Genomic DNA, 20,430 nt, shown 5'->3' with positions numbered 1-20,430 from the left:
TGCTGTGGTTCTACAAGCGGTGCCGGGCTTCGTGTCGTGAGCCCACAGAAGGTGAGAGCAGCAGCGTGGCAGTGACGGGTGGGGCGTCGCCTGGAGCGCAGAATGAGCGACGCGGTAGGTCAGCGCGGTGGTACGGCACTTGAGAAGTCACGGTCGGCGCTGGGGCAGGTGCGATGGGTGATGATGATCGTCTGTGGAGGCAGGAAGCAAGTCGCGACGGAGCGCGCGGTCGAGGCGATGGAGGCGCTGCTAGGTTTGACGAGCTTCCAGGGCACTTGCAGCGCTGTGTGCAGTTGGGAGTGGGCTCGAGGCGTCGGGCGCGGGTCGTGTGTCGTATGATGGGGCTCTCGCTGCAAGATGCGCGCAGATGCGATTCCCCGCAATTGGCTGTTCGAGGTTTGCTGGAAGTTGCAGCCCACGCAGCTGCCTCGGTCCCTGTCGACCGGTAAGCCGCTGGCTTGGCCTCGCGCTAGCCTGTAGTCACGCACTTCTGCTTCACTATTTGGACATCACTAGCCGCAATAGCCCACTTCAGCCACTTCAGGCCCCTTCGCCTCTCGTCTGCCACCGGATCGTCGCCAATACGTGGTGGGTCTTGTATATCATTGCAGATTGAGCGCTGTACTGCAGAGAACCCTGCCCAGTCACTCGCAATTCCCACCTCAACATCTCATGCCACACAGCGCATACCCAAAAAGCAAGCAGCCGGCATGCCCAAAGTGAATCAGGCTCGGCTATGGGGCATGCATGCAGTATGGGATACGAGCCCTTGGCGCCAAATATGAACGGTTCCTCGTCAGCCTATTGGCGCGCTCGTACTACCAACTATCATCACTCCTTCCCGGTCGTCTACGCTTCGCGAGCTTTGTGTACCCTCAATGTCTCCTTCACCGTGTCTCTGGCCTGCCGACCACGTTTTCTCACACGCTGGTGCACCGCCCTCGGCAACGGTACCATCCGCAACCGCTTTCGGCTTTTGTGTATCCGTTGTCCCTCGAGCTGGCGTGGCCGCCCTCGTGGCGCTCATGTTCCGTTGCACAGAGGTCCGGCCAGCTTGCTTCATGTGGTCTCACGTGTGGGCGCAAAATCCTTGATTCAATGAAAATCTTTGACATGCAAATGCCGTGTCACTCTCTATTATTAGTCCGCTTCCAGTCAAGTCTGCCACATGCCCTCGCCTCGCCTCCGTGTAGACTATGCTGATGCATATCGACTGCCTCCCCTGAGTCGCTTGCCATATCGAAAGAACAAGATTGGAAATCTGCAATAAGTCATATTAGTGAGTCCCACAACCCTCGTTCTGGGTCACTTACGGCGCCATTGCAAGTGCCAGGAAGGCAAGCAGAGTAGTTGCCCACTGGTAGCCGAGATCTGTTCCAAATCAGTGACCGCTCTTTCATCAAGGCGCATCGTCCTCGAGACTGACTGTTGTACATCTGAACACCAAATAGTCTATGACACTAGTTAGCAATTAAGTCTGACCCAACGGTGATGCTAACTTACGGGAATGCCGCAGCAAAGTACGACCGCGCGAAGCTGTTGGCCGCAAGAGCCGATGCAGCGTAGACAGGGTACTGTTCGGCGAGGTCACTATCTCTGTACCCAGAAGTCTGGTCCGATATCGGTGCGTGGTACTTACGGCTTCGACTAAGAATGTGAAGACCCCTGAATAAACCCAGATGACACTACGTCACGCAATGCAGTCAGTGAGCTGCTCTCATTCATCGTACTCGGAGTCTTAGAAGAAGAAAACATACCCAAGGCCAAATACTGCCGAGAAGATTATTGGAACTGCGGTGTCATGGTCAGTTATTATTGCGATTCTGCGATATGCAGGATGTTGTCATACCTATCCAATGAACCTGCAGAAGCCGGGGTGTTAGCATAGAAGTTTCCATACCAAAAACACTCTGAACTTACTGATGAGTACGTTGTCCACCCAAACCCTGCATACGCATGGTTAGATGCTTGTTCCATTCGAGGCCGTGCAGAAGCTTACCAAAGAGAGCGACAGGAACGACCCAGGCTCCAAGAATAGTTGAAGGAAGTCGAAATTCAGGCTCCGAACCTCCAGGCTCACCCCCTTGTTCCTCACGTTGGCGCACGAGCCTGCCGTATATCCTTCTCCAGATAGGGTCCGTCGAGATACCCGCTAGCATGCCTACCAACAGGCCCAGGAATGCAAGCCCAGTTTGCGATATGCTAAAGCCGTGATTGTTTTGGAACACGAGGGGGAAAGCGCCAAAAAAGAGGTACAAGATACCCAATAGGATAGCAGACAGTATGCAGAGGCTCAAGCACTAGGTTGCAGCCGTCAGTACGCCAATCAAGGCCTCATCGAGTGCGGAGACCCACCATAGGCTCAAAGAACAGCAGTTGAAACGGGCGAATGCATGACCACAACACGGTTTTGGCAATAGAGCGGTCCATCTTCTCGATCGGCGCTATCCACTCTGGGTTGCCGGTCTCTTCTCGTAGTCGAATCGCCTTCCGACGGAGCAGAACGGGGTGGTACGTTTCAGGCACGAACATAACGATCAGGCAAAGCTACAAAGCTAACGTTAGTCTTTGGTACACATGGTGTGCAGCACAACCTTACCTGAACTCCAGACCAGATGATGAGCACATAGAAACACCTGTTTTCATGTCAACACACCGCCAGTTGCTTCCGCGAGGCCTAATCTAGGTGTTCTTGATACGAACATCTGGGCAGATGCTGCCAGCTTGAGCAGCGCCACTGGATCTGCAGGTGCAGTGTCGCAGGGTGAGAAAGGTGGGTCTTGGATAAGCACTTACCATCTCCACGTAGTGTTCTCAACGATGAAGCCTCCTATCAGGGGGCCAACTTCTGGACCGACAAATGGGCTAGCTGTGTAAACCATCATAGGCGCAGATAGCTCCTACACTAAAGTTAGAAATAGGAAATTCGCGAGCACAGTATTAACTGACGTGTTTTCCAAACATATCACCGACAGTGCCTCCAGCTACACTGAGGAAGGCTGAGCCGGCTAGTCCATCCAGAAAGCGCGCAATCAACATTGTCTGAATGTTCTGTGCCACAGCGCATGGTATCATCCAGATCAGGAAGAACGTAAACGAGCAGATATAGATAGGTCTTCGACCATAGAACTACGATTGGTTAGTCAATCACAGGGACATCGGAGTGCCGTAATCCCCGGCAGCTGTACGCACCTCCGAGAGGGGACTGAGGATCATCGGACCTGCGCCTAATCCTGCGACGAACATGGACAAGCCAAGCGTACACACTAAGCGGGAGGCCCCAAACTCTGGCTCCAGCTGACTATAGGTTGATGTGTATAGTGATGAAGTGCATGTCCTACATTTGGTAGTCGTTAGTTTGTGCTTGTGCAATGACTGAGAAATCAATATCATGACGTACACGCAAAGAGAACTGCTGGCGCATATCAATACGATGAGCCACCTTCGTAGTTTGCCCATGCTTCTCGGATTCTCTGGATCTGCGTCACCATCCCAAGTCACGAGATACGGCTGCTCCGTGACAGCTCCAGTTCTGGATTTGCTCGGTCCTTGGGTATTGCCTTCAGCATCGAGGCATGTGTAGCCATCTCCTCCAGCTCGTGAGTGATGCGATCTGATCGTCTTCAGACTCCTTCCATCTTGCGAGCGTCGACTTTGGCTGCGGCCTCTTTCAGCATCTCCCTCTTTCGTTGATCGCGTAGCTCCATCAAGTCCAACCACTTTCTCCTCGTCGATGTCGGCAGCAGATTCTCTTCTTTTCTCATAGTCACTTGACGCGCTGTCTTCGTGTTGTTCCTGTGCTGAGCCAAGGCTCGTCCTTTCCTTTGGCTCCATCTGTTCCGATTCCGCCATCGTTCTTTGGTGGGTGAAACGATGTGCAAAGTTCGATGAGTACCAAATGACACTCACTAACAACGCGCCAATCTCTTAGAGCCCGTTCCACCCTGGGAATGGCCGTTGCCGCTCGGATTTAACTCGCTAAGATGCCTGTAGAGCCCCCTGATGATGAATCCTGGTCAGGCGAAGCGGCGCATGTCCAACATGGGAAGGAATTTAGATGTAGGAGGCACGATGCGAAAGACATCGCGCTTCGATTAAGCTTCCAGACCGCGCCGCGGCAATCGGCTCAAAGGCTTTGGAGCGGCATATGGGTAAAGTGGGGTGACGTCTTGCTGCCATAACGGCGCCGCTTCGTGACTCTGGGGTGTGTAGGTGCGTCATCCGGCTATATGATCGGTTACCGTTCTGGCATAGACATTTCGCCACATCTGCAGGAGACGAGGCCAAGATTTAGCAACGACTTCAACGCTTCAAACATGCCTTATTGAAAAGCATTCATCGTTTCTCATCTTCTCTTCGGGGGTTCTTCTTGACTGCGCACTCCGTCTCTTTCCCCTTCAAATGCCGCGATCGGCGCAAAACCTGCCGTTCACGAAGACTAGCGGGCCGCATTTAGCAAAACCATCCGTTCGGAAAAGCTTTTGCCCTGCGTGCTGATTAAGAACCCTTTCTGCCCTATGCTCCTCGACCCACATTCTTATATGATAACAGATGCCTTGGCGTGGTGCTGCGAACAGTTATTGTGTGAACTTGTGCAACCAGTGATTCAAGGCCTTCCAGGCGCACCTGCTCCGTCACCACCTCCGAGCTTTGGGACTGGGCGCCTCGATTTTGATTCGACAATATTACCCGCGATGTACGAAATATGTTGACCCTGTACGATAGCGTACATTTAGGATGTTCCCGATGTCGTTGGACAGTTCGCATCTCCATTTATAGACGTTTGACGTTTTCGGCTCTTGCCCGCCGCCATCAATAACGGCACCACGTGGGAAATGCACTAGGCGGTTTAACAAGCTTCGATAAGGAAAAAGGAATGAAGTAGCCCTCCTTCCAGACGTTTCTAGTAATGCCTCGAGCACGCAAACAAAACGCTAAAACGCCTTAACTAAGATAGTGGACGCATGTCTCTCTTCATCAGGCGGGCACAGCGATATTGGGCGGAAGGCGTTACACACTCGATGACCCCAAAATGAACGATAGGTGTGCCGCGTTCTATCCTGATTTGATAATGTTGACTACGCGACTACCTGTCATGCAATTTGAGAGACGCTTACATCACAAGGTTCATGCACTCTAGTCATCTTCGCAGCGATACCATCTTCAAGTTTCATGCTGCGTGTACAAGGATATGCTACTGCGACTGGAGATCTCCTAGGAATGGTTCGCTGTCAGAGTGAGGTTCAATATATGCAGTAGTGTTATGGAACACATGTCTTCGAGAAGTACCTCCTTAGTTCGAAAGTGCGCGCATGGCTACCAAGATGTCCAGCATATCACCCTTCCTTCTACGCTAAAGTTCTGTGAGGTGTTGTTGACTTGGCCAGATGGTGACGAAGTGCTTGTCCAGATGATGCGGTGAACTTCATCGTTACCTCATGCTTCCTACCTACCTAGGTACCCTGGCAAGTCTGTAAGGATCGGAGTTGGCAGTAGAGGCTACCTAACAATAGAACAATTACACGTATTGTAGATGTTATGATTATTACAGGGAGATCTTACCTAACGTCCGCGAGGAACGAAGACTGGTCACAGAACGGAGCTTCAGTGCGAAAACCAGGTTTTGTCGCGCCACACGCAGCCCATTACGAACACGACCGACATCCTTCACCCGCTTAGCATCACTTCCTGTGATCGTACCGACATAAAAGTCGCACTCGAGAGTATAAATTTCTCGCGTCCTTTCAATCTTATTTTTCTCTATTCCTGATGTGTTTTTCCTATTTCGGAGTCCATGGTTGAAAGGCCCTTCAAAAGAAGAGTTTCTCAGACCCCAGGTAATTGTTGAGTTTCCCCTACTCATTCCCGCCAGCGAAAGCTATCAACTTACATACTCGAAACCCCTTTCTGCAGAAAACGTGGTTGTGGGTAGTTCGCAGATAGCTTGCTCCTGGAGTCGATCGGAGGCGGTGATGATAATGGCAGACGGACAAGCTCTCCTCTGGGAGTTTACAGTTCCAGTACCGAGTATCTGAGCCTCGAAAAGATCTTTCTAAATCATACAAGGGATTTGGTGAGGAGAATTATGGACAGGCGCCACGCGTCTCCCATTGCAGGTGCAATGCTGGAGATCGTGAACGCGCTCGCGGCCTCATGGCTGTCTAAATGGTGGCAGCATGTGGGTGATCGGCAGAGACAACGTTAGTGCAAATAGTCCAATATTTATCATTCTCTTCGGAAAATCTGCTTTGTGGAAGTGGAGTTTGCATCGTGCTATATGGTGTTGTCGGTCGTTGAATCGGGCGTTGCCTGCACCGACACGGCAATGGGTTCCTGAATCGCCCGGTCCTGAACTACGTCAACTTCCGGGCCTGCGGTGCTAAATACACTCAGTACTCTAACTCACCAAACCTTACTCAAGTCCCAAGAATGTTCAGCAGCGCATGATAGCTTGGTAAATGTTGATGCCTACAAGAAGGCCCGAGTATGGAAGCGAAAGAGTGTTTTGGCGCCGACGCCTACGACAATTCCATGTTGATTCGCCATGTATAAAGAAGGGAGCTGCTCCGTGAACAAGACGTAGTATCAAATCATAATTTTACCGTCTTCATAAACTACAGTCTCTGTCCTTCGTCGAGACGCACCCATTGACATGTCAGACTCAACTAAATACACTTCCAAGCTCCTGAACCGGCGAGTACTCGTAATTGGCGGGTCTTCAGGCATCGGTTTCTGCGTCGCAGAAGCATCCTTGGAACACGGCGCAGTAGTCACAATATCCTCTTCCAACGGGGACCGCATCAACCAGGCAGTCGAGAAGCTACAGCGCAGTTATCCTTCCGCTAAAAACAAGGTGTTTGGTGTTCGAGCCGATCTCTCGAACCCAGATACACTCGAGACGGAGCTGAATACAATGTTGGAAAGCACAAAAGAGAAGCTAGAAGGACAGTCTTTGGACCATGTGGTCTTTACAGCCGGTAACATGGCACCCGCCATCAAGCTAGAAGACATGGTAAGATTGCACTCTATATGAAAGAATTTAGGCCGATCGAGATGAATTAAATCTGAATAGACCATGAAAAACATTTTCCAAGCAGGTCAAGTCCGTTTCTTTGCTCCTCTTCTCCTTGCAAAATTCCTTCCCAGCTATGTTAAGCTCTCGTACACATCTTCCTACACTATCACTACGGGCACTACATCAGAAAAACCTGTGCCTAACTGGAGTGTCGTGGGATCTTACGCTGGCGGTCATCATAGCATGGTTCGCAACCTGGCATTGGATCTTCGGCCTATCAGGGTCAACGGTGTCAGCCCAGGGGCCGTAGACACCGAGCTATGGGCAATGTCTGCCAGCGAAAAGAAGGCAGCCATGGATTCAGTAGCGGAGAAGATGACAACGGGTCGGGCTGGGCAGCCAGAGGATGTCGCGGAGTCGTATTTGGCCATTATGAAAGATGTGAATATGGACGGTAGCGTGGTCAGAACGGATGGTGGATACATGCTCATGTAACAGACACTTCCAGAACCATGATCATGTTCGCTAATGAGCATCCTGCCAACATTACTGTACATTACCAACTAGAGCTCTTGCTCTTCTTCAATCAAATTAAGCCATCGGCTCCCAATAATGGCTATCCAAACGCTCATCTCGCCCGCACGCCTCATAACCGTACGTCATGATCCTGTTGAACGCCCCGCGGAGCTGGAAGCAATGTCTGCAAAGTGAGTTTCTTTTCCACTCCTCGCCATGGGCGTTTTTGTAGATGGAGATGTCATGCGTCCACTCGTTACTTGTGTCGAAAAGGTGCAGTGACCGGAGGTAGCTTGGCGTCTCGGGTGGTTCGGGAGTGGCGGAGGAAAAGCGGCGTGCTGTGCTTCTGACTGGAGTCGTGGACCGAGCAGGTGGTTTAGGAGCAGGTCCTTCTGGCGAGGCGATATCAGGCCGGAAAGAGGATAGTTCCGGGAGCTGCTGTGAGGAAGAGTTGGGCTCTTGTGGTCGGACGGGTGCTCTCTCAATGAAAGCGACATTTCGTATCACACGCCTGTTGTTACCAGAGAAGCTTTGGTTTGCCAAGGGGTCTTGTGTTTCGTCTTCAGTGATATTTTGACAACACGTCTCGGGCATGGTCATGATGCGCATTCGTTTCGATAGCGGTCGAGGTTCAGTCGCGCTTTGCGCCAAAGCCATGTCCCATGCTGAGGTTGAGGGACGCGCACGCATGGTATCCGGGTGAGACGAGGTCGAAGCTGAGGTTGGAGGCGTTGTGTCACTTGAAGGTGCAGTCAATCCTGAGGTTGGGAGCTCGTTGGGAGAGGGTGTGGAGGAGATGTCGGAATCGTAGAACATCAATGGTGATTTTAGTGGTGCAGTACCCTCTTCGTTAGCAACTGGACGAGTGATGAACCTCGATGATGGGATCTGCAGGCGCTGGAGCGACGGTCGTTGGCGTGCTGTTGTATCGGTCCCATCGTGAGAGGCTCCAAGAGTTGTGTCGACTTTCTCAGGTGTGACGGCATTTCCTTGACTTGCATCTGACCTAGTCAACTCAGCATTGAAGTCGTTGTCCCGATTGTGTTCAGCTGCTATTACCTAATTTCGTCAAGGAGATGGCGTAGGAAAGATGCGGAACGTATAGCATTGACGGAAGACTTGTAGCTAGGACCTCGCTTGGGAGTGGTCATGTTGCGTTATAATGCTCAGATATGAATCGGTAAGCAATGCAAGTTCACGACACTGGTAATGCTGGCGGTGACACAATATGACTGAGACGGGGCTGAAGGAGGTGAGTAGGAAGGTTAGTAGAATCGTCGAGGTATTCGATTGGACGTCGCACGCAGGGAAGGCGTTGGGGTTAGGCTAGAATCGAGGCAGCAACAGGTCCTGTTACAGGCAGCTGCCATGATGACTTTGGATGATTGGCACGTGGCAGAAGGAAACAAGAGCGAGATTCGGAAGTCTACACAAAAGCAGGTCGTGACAGGGTGAAATTAGCTACGAGATGTCACATAGCTCTCACCTGATATGGTATACTACAAGCCTCGTGTATCATGCAGAGACGTTTCCGTTGCGCCTGTTCATATCGTGCATTGGTCGTGTATCTCATGTCTCGGACATCTCTGTATCCTCAGCCTTGGCAAGGCCGTGCTCCTTGAGCAGAGCATCGATCTCGTCTGCACTCCACAAGTGATGGTAGATCTTGCCTGACTTGGTCTTTCCTACGGTCGCGAACTCGACTACGAGTGGTTAGCACTGGCCTAGTTTGTTGTACGAAGTCGTGGACATACTCTTCTCGCTGCTCAGCTTAGTTGAGTCCATGGTCTTGCTGAGCACCTTGACTGCAAGTCCGCAAGCCTCTTTCAAATCGCATTCCTCCTTGTAGTCCTGCTTCAGCAAACTCTGTGCAGAAGCGTTGTTCGCGCCGACACTGGTTGCCTTCCAGCCACCATAGTTGCCACTGGGGTTACTCTGGTACAGCTGGAACTGTCGCTGTGGGTCCCATCCTGCGTAGATGAAGGATACACCGAACGGTCGGAGACCTCCATGCTGCGTGTAACCTTGCTTGAGATCGCATAAACGGCGGACGAGCTGCTCGCAGGGAATGTCTTCGTTGTAGGTGAGGAGGTACTTTTGGGCGGCTTGACGGGCGTAGTTGATGAGAATGTTGGCATCAGCGGTCATTCCTGCTACGGCGCAGATCATGTTACTGCAAGGCGTCAGCCATTTCGTTCGGGACATGTGTCAAGTCCAACCCACTCGTTCAAGATGTACAGTTTCTCGGCCGATGTGTCTTGCTCGAGCAACTTGCTGGTAACCTTTCTCTCTGCAGCGAGAACGATGCCATCCTGTGCCAAGATACCCAGTGCTGTTCCGGCGTGCGAGATGGCTTCGAGGGCGTATTCGACTTGGTATAGGCGACCCTCTGGGGAGAAGATGGTCGTCTAAGCACTATTAGCTGGGGTATTGGCTGTGTTTGTTGTATTTCGTACCCTGGAATCGTATCTCCGTGACATGATTGCGGTCTACTCTGGTCGTCTGGGTTATACTGGCGGTGTAGACAGCTGCAAGAGAGAATGGGAGATTGGCGGGGGAGTCGGGGCGGGGGCTGGTGTTGATGGAAGCTCCAGGCACAAGCTCATACGCAGCGCGTCGGCGATTCAGGTTGCTTGGCGCCGACCAGTTTTTGGATCGCGCGCTGCAACACCAACTTTGCCCATCACCAACTCTTCTTGCAAAGGTTGTACGGCTTCAATCTCCGACTGAAGCTTGACATCATCATGTCTGACATACCAGTGCGACCGCCTGCGCCGGCGCCAGCACTCCCTGCAGGCTGGACCGAGCACAAGGCGCCCTCAGGTAGCTATGGACAGCTCCGACTTGCGTCATATGCTCCCACTAACATTCCACAGGTCACTCATACTACTACAATGCCGAGACGGGAAAGTCAACATATACGCGACCAGTTGCAGAAATCCCACAATACCACAACCCCATGCCGCCTGCTGCGCCTGCTTCCTACAACGCGCCGCAAAGTTACAATCTCGGCCACGACAGCCAACCAGCGCAAACCGCCTTTCAGCCTCAACCCTCAATCAACGACTTCATCTTTGCGAGTGCGCCGAAACAATTCCCAAAGCATGGCGGCACGCATCAACAATCACGAGGTGGGCATCGGGGAGGAATGCGCGGCGGGCATAACAACTTCAACGACCGAAGAAGAGAACGGGACGACAGGCCAAAGCATCGCCAAGACATCCCGAACTGCGCGCCCTGGGTACTGGTGAAGACAAAGTTTGGACGGCGGTTTGTGTGGAACAAGGACACGAACGAAAGTTTCTGGAAGTTCCCGCCCAACGTCATGACAGCCGTCATCGAGTTCGACCGGAAGGAGCGAGAGAAGAAGGAGCGCAGGGAACGGGGTGAGCCAAGTGATGTGGAAGAGGATAACGCCATGGCCGAGATCGAGGCCGAGCTGGCGGAAGCGGAAGAGGAGGTGGAGATTGTGGAAGTGGACGGTGAGGAGGGCATGGAAAATGACGAGGAGTATGAAGAAGTGGAAGTTACAGACGATGAGGGCGAAGCGTCAGGCCACGCGCAAAAGCGGCAGCGCACCGAAGAGCCATCTGGAGGCCAACCGCCTGAGGAAGATGACGATCTTGCATGGCAACTGGCACAAATGGAGGAGATGGAAATGGACCAAGGTTACGACGAACAGTACGACGATGATGAACCCGCATTATCTGAAGAAGACTGCAAGGCGCTTTTCAAGGAGCTGCTGGACGACACCAAGGTCAGCCCGTTCGCGCCCTGGGATAAGATTTTGGAAGACGGTGTGTTATTTGACGATGAGCGGTACAAGGCTTTACCAAACATGGCGGCGCGAAAAGAATGTTTTAACGAGTGGTCGCGCGACAAAGCTCAGTTCCTGAAGGAAGAGAAGGCTCGACAGGCGAAACGCGATCCGCGGATACCGTACTTGGCCTTCCTCGACAAGCACGCAACACCGAAGCTTTACTGGCCCGAGTTCCGCCGAAAATACAAGAAAGAGCCTGAGATGAAGGACACCAAACTTCCGGACAAAGACAAGGAGAAGCTGTATCGCGACCACATCAAGCGGTTAGCCATGCGGTCATCCGATCTAAAATCTGATCTTTCGGCGCTTCTACGAGCCCAGCCTCTCGCTCTGCTCAATCGTTCCACGACCATTGATACCCTGCCCTCTGCCGTGCTCAGCGACCTCGTTTATATCTCTCTCCCGCCATCAACACGAGATGGTCTTATCAACACATACATCTCCACTCTGCCACCTGCGCCTGAGGGTGTTGTCTACTCCGCTGAAGAAGAGGCCGAGCGTGCGAAGAAGTGGGCTGAGCGCGAACGAAGGGAGAAGGCACTCGCGGACCGCGAGAGACGTGTGCGCGAGGAGAAGAGAAAGCAAGAGCGCGATCTAGCTTACGGAAAGGGCAGGTTACGTGAGGAAGAAGCAGAAATTGAGAGAGCGATGAATGTTGGCAAAGAGGGTCTGAAAGGTCATTTGAAGGAGTAGTATACCCATGCAATCAATACGTATGTTGAAGTCCAGCTCGACGTAATACTACTGAAGTTTGACGTAGTGATTTGCAATACCCGTGATTCTAGTATTTTGGGTCTGTACTTACAGTACCACTGGTACGCGTTGAGCACCTCGTTATCATACCTCCGCTTACCAGTATCTCCACACTCTCAACCACAATCTGCTCCCCACGAACTCTATAAAGACCTCTCCGCCATCTATAGGCTCTCTTCATCTCCCCTTTACTCTTCGCATCACCCCAGGCCAGCATACGACTCGTCAGAGACATATGCTAATAAATAAAACCTTCCTACCCCTTGTCCTTCTTTCACAAGTGTGATTGATGTAGATGGGACATGACCAACAGGGGTGATTTCCCTGGTTTAGTCGTGTCTACTACTTGAGATCCAGTATCGATGCGACGAAATCCTTGCAGTTCTTCACCGTTCCCTGCAAATTGGTTCCGTCATAGATACCGCTCGAAAAGAAAAACAAGAAAGTATTCTCCACTAAATGCTTTCTGGCCTGGGTGTGAGCGCGGCGGTGCTGAATAGAGGACAATGAACGCCCATCCTAGGCAGAAATAGGAAAATGGGCATAAGGTGTTTCACCTCTTGTTCTAAATATCTTTCCTGAGCCCGGGTTGTATTGGGGATTGTATTGTTCTGGTAAACGTCCAGAATTTAGACAAAACGCTGTTACAGAATACCGGATGACCAGATAACGATGATTCGAATGCAGCAGTTTCTTCTCACATGGTCCTTGGTCGCTTTATACAGCTGTGGTCTTCCTATGAACGTGGTAGCAGGAGAGAAATATTTATTTTTGAAAACACTCATGCGATAGATCTTTCTATGGTCAAAAGTAGCTATTAGCATCCGTCATTTAATTCAGAACTCGCATCTGCGTCCTTCGTTCCTTCGACCAAATATGGATGGTTTTGTTGCTTGAAGGTCACTGCACTCTCTTTCTCGTTCTGGTTCTCTTTCTCTTTCGTGGTCGTAGCACTCGCTTTCGCTTCACGCCACGTCCACACCGCACATTGGAACAAGGCTTAGCGGATCTATCCGCACATACAGCGGCTGTAATAGGGTTGACCCTGCTGCTGAATATCAAGCCTCATCTCCAGCGGTCTCATATGGCCATGTATGGTAAGTTGTTCGTTTTCCGTTGATGACAGTACCCGCGTTCGTATTCATCTATTTGGGATACCATGTCTATTACGAATAAGTAAACATCTTAGCTTGATGATTATTGATCCTTCTACCTCTAGACTCGCCATATAATTACCGTGTACAGTATTGATTGTGGAGATCCATCGATCACTGCGTGCGCATTCGTATTCAGTTTCTCGGGATGCGCTGTCAATGACAAATAAGCAATATTGCTGGGCAGACCTACCTTTACCTTAATCTTCACTCTAAGCGTGCCGTAAGCAGTAAACAATCCATCGTCCATCGATCACTGCAGTCGCGTTCGTATTACCATCTAGGAGATCCATGTTTCGGGAAATAAGTAACCATCTTGGCTCCATGTACAACGACACTAGCTTCGCCTTACAAAACACAAACGTCGCGAGCAGTAATTATTTCAAAATCCATCGATAACTGCACTCGCATTCGCATCCCCTACCTCAAATAGTTGTGCTCTTTGCTGATAAGTAAGTGCTAGCTGTGTCTCGACCACCATAGCGTGTGTAGGATGGGTAGCACCGTGCCCTACTCGGATTCGCGTTCACTGCCGCACGCGGCAAGCTCCGCACCTAATCGGTGTGCGCATTTGTTATCTCGTACAGAACTTGGGATCTCATCATCTCCTCTTACTACATGTAGTATTTGCTGTGAAATGTGTGGATAGTAGTGCTCGGTCTCGCGTTGTTGTCGGGTTACGGACATGTAATTCCACTGCCGGATGTAGTACTTGTTGCGACGTGCGTTGATGACTGCGCTCGTATTCTCATTCTCGTTCTCATTCTCAATCTATCGCTGGTGTTATCTTGGCGATGTTGATCTCTCATTTGGAATACTCCCTGCGCTTATATTCCACATATCGTCATGCCTGGATATCAGGTAGGAAGGCATGCCTGGAAATGCCAAAGGTTGAGTGGCGAATTCAAGATGCGTGTCGTCAGCAGAGACTGCATGATGTAGGAAACACAGAAAATACCGCCCAACTTTCGTTTGCTTGTACGGTAGCTGTACATGAAGTGTGATGGCATGTGAAGTGGTGCCGGCGTTTCGGGTGCGATACACAAAGAGTGCCCATGTGTGTTCAGTGGAGCGCGGACCGCACAGAGTCTTTTGATTGGTCGCCCCACTTTCCTAGCTACCGCGTCGGGAAATTTGCCGAAAACCATCGATGATGGCCGATTTTTAGTAATTACTAAATCCACTAAGTAGATACTACACGGTTTAGCAAAATCCCGATCCCAATTTTCTGTCTGCGTAAGGCCAATCGAAACTCTTAGACATGGCTAGATACCGCATCAGGCAACCTTTCGAAGGCCATTGATCGCAGCTCATGGTAACGACCCGGTGCCCCGACGCCGCGTCGAATTGAGTCGTGGAAGGGAGCTGGCTTTGAAGTCGATCAGAGGGGGTACCACGTTAGACAAGTTCCCCCAATATCTGTAGAAATTGGTCACAAGGAGAGAATACTGTATCAAGCAAGTTCTCATTGACCATCGATCATGGCAAGGACTCTACCCCCAGTTCAGCGAGCTGCAGACGGAAGACACCATATCTAGTAACTTCTACATTGACAATCGATTGCTTGTCACCCAATGCTGTGTAACCATAGACCGCGTACTGCATGTACTGTAGCCTGCATCAGAGTACAACATCTGCAGTCATCAAACCAACCCCGCCAAATTTACCCAGTTAAGAAACTTCCGGGCAAAGTGTTGATTCTAGGTGCTGTCTGCCTCCGGAGATATCGCCTTCCAGTATCGAATTGGACGCAACAGTCGTACAGGACTTGCGCGTTCCTCCGCAACGCTCCTTCCACCCCTCGTATCGAGATGCTCAATATACCGTATACAGTAAATCGAGTGAAAGGTGTCGATTCTCGTTCCTCAATAGCATTCACTCTTCACATGGGGGTTTGTGCAACAAGTACATATTGCACAAGAACCCGACAGCTTTGGCTGTTACACCACATATGCCGCCTTCTTTTTCAACGCGACTCAACAGACTCAATATACCGTATAGAGTAAGCCAGAAAAGACATGTCGATTGCTTCCGTCCTTTCACCACATTAACGGGTATACCATCCATACCGCCGTCCAGAGCTAAGGCACTCAAAATCCCGCGCCAAATAGTTCACGAGGGAAGTGAAGATTATGGATGCGTCCGCAGAGCTACACAGTTGACATGGATGCACGCATGTCACCAGATTAAGGAAAAGGTCTGACTGCAGACAGACTCGTAGCGGGGGAGAAGAAGTTTTCATGTGTCATCATAAGAGAGCGAGATACGAGGATGCGAAGACAAGGGTAGACGAAGGAGGGGGGCCTACGATTACTGCATTTAGTAAGAAAAAGAACACGGAAGAAAAAGTATAGATTGCAGTGAACTGTCAATCTCGCTTATCGCACGGCTTACAAGAGGATGAGATTGAAGGACGATAATGCGGGAGCTGGACGCCTGATATTGCGCATGCATTGCCACGGTTGGTTGATGTACGTTGCATGTGAAATTGAGTAAAGAACAACGTGTGATATTTGTGAACATAAGAAGCAATGAGCGTACAAGTAAGCAAGCAATGAGGTAACGAAGGGTAAAAACCGCTCCGCTCTCATCGCACAAACACAGTTTACACCACATGTGGGTATCTAATACAAGAAAAACAGAGCGCCGCCCCGACCGCTCGCCGCCAACACCCAAGCCCCAGCCTTACTTCAGAAAAACGTGTATTATCCAAGCGCCGCGAAACACCGCATCTGAAGTCCTCCGCGTCCCATTCATCCGAGGTCAATGTTGAAAAGCCTCAACATGACCAGCATCTCTGCAGCCACTTTCTAAGGGGGTCCAGATGGCTGTGCCTGTTGTTGCCCATTTGACTCGTTCTTTGAGCGCAAATGGTTTGTAAGCACCGTTATGTTGTCGCGCGCTTCAGGCACAGTTTCGACAATGTGCCTGAGGTTGAGCATCTGTAGTTCCGAGACCGCCGAGTTCTGAGACAGGCTGGAGCCAAGAATGGTAACGATGACAGGTGAATCAATGTACGGACCAAGAATCTCAAGTGCCTTGGGTATCTGATGGTGTGGCGGTGCGTTGATTGGCGGCGTCGGTTGTTGAATAGGGACCATATTTGCAGGCGGCGCGGCGAATGGGTTACCGTACTGGCCCTGTGGATAGGCAGCACTGACAGGCGACATTTGCGGAGCATGAGGGTTGGTGAATGGAGATGGACCGTTGTTGAGAACGGGCTGAGGAGCTTGACCGGCTGCGATATCCTGTTCTGGGTATCGCTCAAAATGTTGGGTAGGAGGAAGCTGAGGTTTGACCTCAGGCAGCTTAGCAACCATGGCGAGTATCAACATGTGCTCCTTGCGGGGCGTCTCGATCGTGCAGTATTCAAGCATGTCGATGAAGGGCGGCAGGTTGCTGCCACCCTCTTCGATAGGAATGACATAGAGGTCGCGCAGTATGTCGTTGCCTTCAACAGGTACTACACCCCATCTGCCACGCGAGTGGAAGTATTCGTACAGATGGTCCATGATCGTGCGCCCGTCCGTGGTGACGGGACTGATAGCAAGGATCGAAACCTCATGGCTTTCGGTGTGTCCGATGTTTTGAATGTAATCGTTACCCTTGGTGCTTTCGATGCGTCCTTGAATCGCCACAATGTTGGTCAGCAGCTTCTCCCAAGGCACAATCTGACCAAAATCTCCACCAGCGACGAATCTAGCAACAGCGTCAAAGGGTTCCATTGACTGCATGTTGATAGATCCTTGCCAGCATACTGTCGGGTCCGAGGAATAACCTGACATTTCTACATCGTTGTCCTCATCTTTGAGCAAACGATCAACGTCCGCGTCATCCACGGCGGCTTGAGGCTTGTCTTGCATATGCATCGAACTCTGGCGACGCTGAAGGAATGTCTGCTGATCATGCTGCGGCGATCTGACTTTGTCGAAGACAGAGTTGATGTCAAAGTTGGCCGATGCCCGTCGTGCATGCTCGGCCTGCGAAGCGTCATTCCCAGTAGATGGTCGTGCGCCTGCAGGACTCTCTGGTGGGCGTGTTCCGATAGGTGACTGCATAGCTGTGTCCTCGGTGATGCTCTCGCGCTCGCGAAGACTGGGCTGCTTGAAGTCGTCATGGTCATTCTCGAAGGTGTCTTCGCCAACAAGCTCTTCGCCCTTGTGTGTCTTGCGTAGTCGTGGTCCAGTCTCCTCGGTTAAGATCATCTGCTTCTCAGCCGCTTCGCGCATGGCGGCGTACTCGCGTTGCTTGTCTTCGCTCGCCATCTCTTCCGCCTCCATGCTCACGAGGTCATCGGCCTTCAGACTTCCAGATAGGAGGCGATCTACAAGGACCGTGTTCTTCTTGACATTGAACATAATGGCCCGCATTTTGATAAAGTATGGCGAAGATGAACCCGTGGGCTCACCGTAGAGCTCAAAAGCAGCGTGGCTCATTTGAAGAGTGAGCTTGGTGGCGAGAGACTTGGCTGTCTGGCCATCAGGTATGCGGTATCCCCTGGAGTCGGAGGCGGTGCTAATCAATGGTGCCAGGGTATCACGAAGTTTCTCTGCGACAGCCTTCTGGTTTTGCGGCAGCGCATCAATGTCACCAACTGGAGTTGATTGAGAAGCAGGCTTGCTCTCGTGGTGACTGGACTTTCTACGCTTCTTGCTGGCATTGGCCTTTTCGGCGGCAGGCTCGTGACGACGCTTCTCGCCGACAGGCGATTGTGGCTGACTCTTGTTTTCCTGCTGAAGTATGTAAGTTTTTGAACGTCCAGTTGGATGGTGGCAACATACCTTGGGCTCTGTATGTCCATTGGAAGCTTCTGGTGTGGGTTCAGCTACCGGAGCAGGCGGAGACGTGGGAGTCTCGACAGGAGCTGGAACGGTTTGCGAGGGGGTCACCGAGGCCTGCGGTGTGCTCGCCTTCTCCGAAACGGCTTCCTGCTTGACGTCGCTGGGGCGGGGCTTCGGCTTGGAGCCCTTCTTGCGCGCCCATGGTCTCTCTCCGCGCGCCATGGCAGCAAGAAGCTCGACATGATCTTCGGGCTTGCACTGCTCGCAGTAGTAGTTCTTGCCTTCCCAGAAGTCGCCTTCGGGTAGGCCCAAGCACTTGTTGTGTTGCCAGGCCTCGCATTTGTCGCAGCAGATCATCTGGCGTCCACGGATGTCGCGCTGGTCACCGCATACACACCGGATGATGGCGTCTTCCTCCTCCTCATCGTCATCGTTTTCAGCGGACTGCGTCGATTGTGCCCGCTGTTGTTGTGTCTTTGCTTGTCCCTTCTTGGTATGCGCCTGTCCTTTCTTTGTCTCCGAGGCTGGCGGTGCTGGTGCTGCTGCCTTGGCCTTGGGAGCGGGGGAGGGCTCGTCGAGCGCATCTTGATTCTTGGTGTGGTGGCCCTTGTTGGCGCGGCCAGAACGCCGAATTTCGTCTGTAGTGGCAGTATCAGCATCAGCGTTAGGTTTGGGGATGGGCGCGCGCGTGGTGGTGCTGGTGCCATGAGGGGCGCGACTTGGTGGCTTCATGGAACGGAGGCGCGTAGATGGTGTCTGCTTACCGGCCATGGTGTAGGACACGGGTGATGGGCTCAATATAGACGATACCACGAGTGCAGCTTATGCTATGTGCGAAACAAGATTCAAAAAGTCTCTACGAAAGCCCCAATCCTGCCTTGCGCGTCGCACTGCGGGTCCACGGACACGCCGTATGAACCGGCCTCTAACTAGTAAACGAGTGCGAACGGGCGTTCCTGCCTAATTGTACAGACAGAAGGCGCGATGCGTCGTGCGACTGCCGATTATGAGTCGCAACTGCCTCTTGCGCGTACCTGCCGAGTGCGGGAGCCGGTGCCACGCGATGTGAGGGCGCGAGAGAGACGACAACTTGAAGTGATGGAAGCTCAATGCATGCGCTTGATCGTGAGCGCACTGTGGAAATAGCAGTGGGAGGTGAGAGGACTGCGATACCGAGTCGCAATGTGTCGTGTGGTGTCGGACTGAGTGGTGTCAGTGAGGAGGTGGAGCTTTGACACATCGTTTTGCCGATGTCTTGGCTGCCGTAATCCTTGCCACTAGCGAGCTGTGGACCCTTTGCGCGGCTGCCGGCTGGGCTGGATGCTCGGAGCTATTGGAGAAGCGCCAGAATCTCAACAAGAACAACGGTGGAATTAAACTGTACACGCGTTCGCGGCGACACATACAGACTTATCTTCAGACCGAATATCATCCGAATCAACATGGCTGATGCACGAGCTCTTTTGCGACAACAGCGCGCAGCACGGCAACAGGCGCAAAAGCCCCAAAAGCAATCGGCAGCTCCTGCGACTGCACCCACGTCCAAAAAGCGCAAAGCTGCGGATGACACGGTCGAGGAGAGGAAACGCACGCGAACAGAGGAGGAGGCCGGTGTGCCAGCGGGTTTCTTCGACGCTGGGGCTGCGAAAGATGATGAAGAGGTCGCGCCGGAAGCCACAGCCCAGGAGAGCGCGCCAATACAAGACACCAAGCCATCAGAACCACCAAAGCCTGCTGAGCCGCCACTCGATGCTACAGCTCAAGCGGAGCTCGATGCCTTCTTGAACGAGATGAACGCTGCAAAACCCGCGTCACCTCCGCCCACCAAAATAGCCTACTCGGGCGCTGTCATTGAAGCTGCGCCCATGACAGCCGCAGAGATCGCCGCACAAGCGCGTGAGGATCAGAGTGCACAACGGGCGAAACGGGACGAGGAGATGGAGGGCGAGAAGGAAGATGCTGCGCGGGCACTGGAAGATGAATTCGAGGAAATGGAAGGTCTCGAAGAGAGAGTCAAGCGGCTACGCGAACAGAGAGAGGCCCTTCGCTCCACCTCTGGTGGGATAATGAAGGTAGAGGAGGATGGTGTCAAACCAGCTCCTTCCGCTGAAGAAGACGGAGAGAGCGAGTCTGACGACGACGAGGACTGGGACGACTGGAGATTTCGTCCCGCTTGAGTCCTATAACTGCATTGCATACAGCAAGCTTTCTGGCGGTCGACGCATGTAACATACTGTAGCATACCACCATTGTGATACCCGGGGTCAGGAGTTCCCAAGCATCAAGCATTCAGCCCTAGCAGGGTTGTCCTTGTCGGTCGAATACGACTTTACATAGAAGCGATGAACTATTCTGCTTTTCATACATGATAATCCAAGACACACACCATTC

The 20,430-nt window shown here is 52.0% G+C and overlaps 7 protein-coding genes across 7 annotated transcripts; 3 read left to right on the top strand and 4 right to left on the bottom strand.

Moving 5' to 3' along the window:
• Nucleotides 1–1,194: 1,194 nt before the first annotated feature.
• AA0111_g1277 (hypothetical protein) lies at nt 1,195–3,852 on the bottom strand (the record flags this gene model as incomplete). The annotated part of the gene is made up of 11 exons (XM_028646791.1): nt 1,195–1,261; nt 1,314–1,371; nt 1,427–1,452; nt 1,504–1,596; nt 1,921–2,300; nt 2,356–2,547; nt 2,600–2,636; nt 2,797–2,900; nt 2,950–3,129; nt 3,193–3,337; nt 3,401–3,852. The coding sequence occupies 11 exons, from the start codon at nt 3,850–3,852 to the stop codon at nt 1,195–1,197; spliced, it is 1,734 nt and encodes a 577-aa protein (XP_028511543.1).
• A 2,800-nt stretch (nt 3,853–6,652) lies between these two features.
• Nucleotides 6,653–7,510, top strand: AA0111_g1276 (hypothetical protein; the record flags this gene model as incomplete). Its single annotated transcript, XM_028646779.1, has 2 exons — nt 6,653–7,012; nt 7,073–7,510. The coding sequence occupies 2 exons, from the start codon at nt 6,653–6,655 to the stop codon at nt 7,508–7,510; spliced, it is 798 nt and encodes a 265-aa protein (XP_028511542.1).
• A 96-nt stretch (nt 7,511–7,606) lies between these two features.
• AA0111_g1275 (hypothetical protein) lies at nt 7,607–8,682 on the bottom strand (the record flags this gene model as incomplete). Its single annotated transcript, XM_028646767.1, has 2 exons — nt 7,607–8,537; nt 8,591–8,682. The coding sequence occupies 2 exons, from the start codon at nt 8,680–8,682 to the stop codon at nt 7,607–7,609; spliced, it is 1,023 nt and encodes a 340-aa protein (XP_028511545.1).
• Nucleotides 8,683–9,100: 418 nt separating this feature from the next.
• On the bottom strand, nt 9,101–10,011 carry AA0111_g1274 (putative proteasome subunit alpha type-3; the record flags this gene model as incomplete). The annotated part of the gene is made up of 4 exons (XM_028646756.1): nt 9,101–9,234; nt 9,286–9,704; nt 9,755–9,939; nt 9,988–10,011. 4 exons carry the CDS (start codon nt 10,009–10,011, stop codon nt 9,101–9,103), a joined length of 762 nt encoding a protein of 253 aa, XP_028511544.1.
• Nucleotides 10,012–10,275: 264 nt separating this feature from the next.
• Nucleotides 10,276–12,044, top strand: AA0111_g1273 (hypothetical protein; the record flags this gene model as incomplete). The annotated part of the gene is made up of 2 exons (XM_028646745.1): nt 10,276–10,354; nt 10,408–12,044. 2 exons carry the CDS (start codon nt 10,276–10,278, stop codon nt 12,042–12,044), a joined length of 1,716 nt encoding a protein of 571 aa, XP_028511539.1.
• Nucleotides 12,045–16,068: 4,024 nt separating this feature from the next.
• AA0111_g1272 (hypothetical protein) lies at nt 16,069–18,810 on the bottom strand (the record flags this gene model as incomplete). Its single annotated transcript, XM_028646734.1, has 2 exons — nt 16,069–17,991; nt 18,040–18,810. The coding sequence occupies 2 exons, from the start codon at nt 18,808–18,810 to the stop codon at nt 16,069–16,071; spliced, it is 2,694 nt and encodes an 897-aa protein (XP_028511538.1).
• Nucleotides 18,811–19,481: 671 nt separating this feature from the next.
• AA0111_g1271 (hypothetical protein) lies at nt 19,482–20,216 on the top strand (the record flags this gene model as incomplete). The annotated part of the gene is made up of 1 exon (XM_028646723.1): nt 19,482–20,216. One exon carries the CDS (start codon nt 19,482–19,484, stop codon nt 20,214–20,216), a length of 735 nt encoding a protein of 244 aa, XP_028511541.1.
• Nucleotides 20,217–20,430: the final 214 nt, after the last annotated feature.

This window comes from Alternaria arborescens, assembly GCF_004154835.1.
Source record: "Alternaria arborescens strain FERA 675 chromosome Unknown contig_2, whole genome shotgun sequence".
NCBI lineage: Eukaryota > Fungi > Ascomycota > Dothideomycetes > Pleosporales > Pleosporaceae > Alternaria > Alternaria arborescens.
The sequence above is the reverse complement of the archived record's forward strand: the minus strand, read 5'-3'. Positions and strand labels throughout refer to the sequence as shown.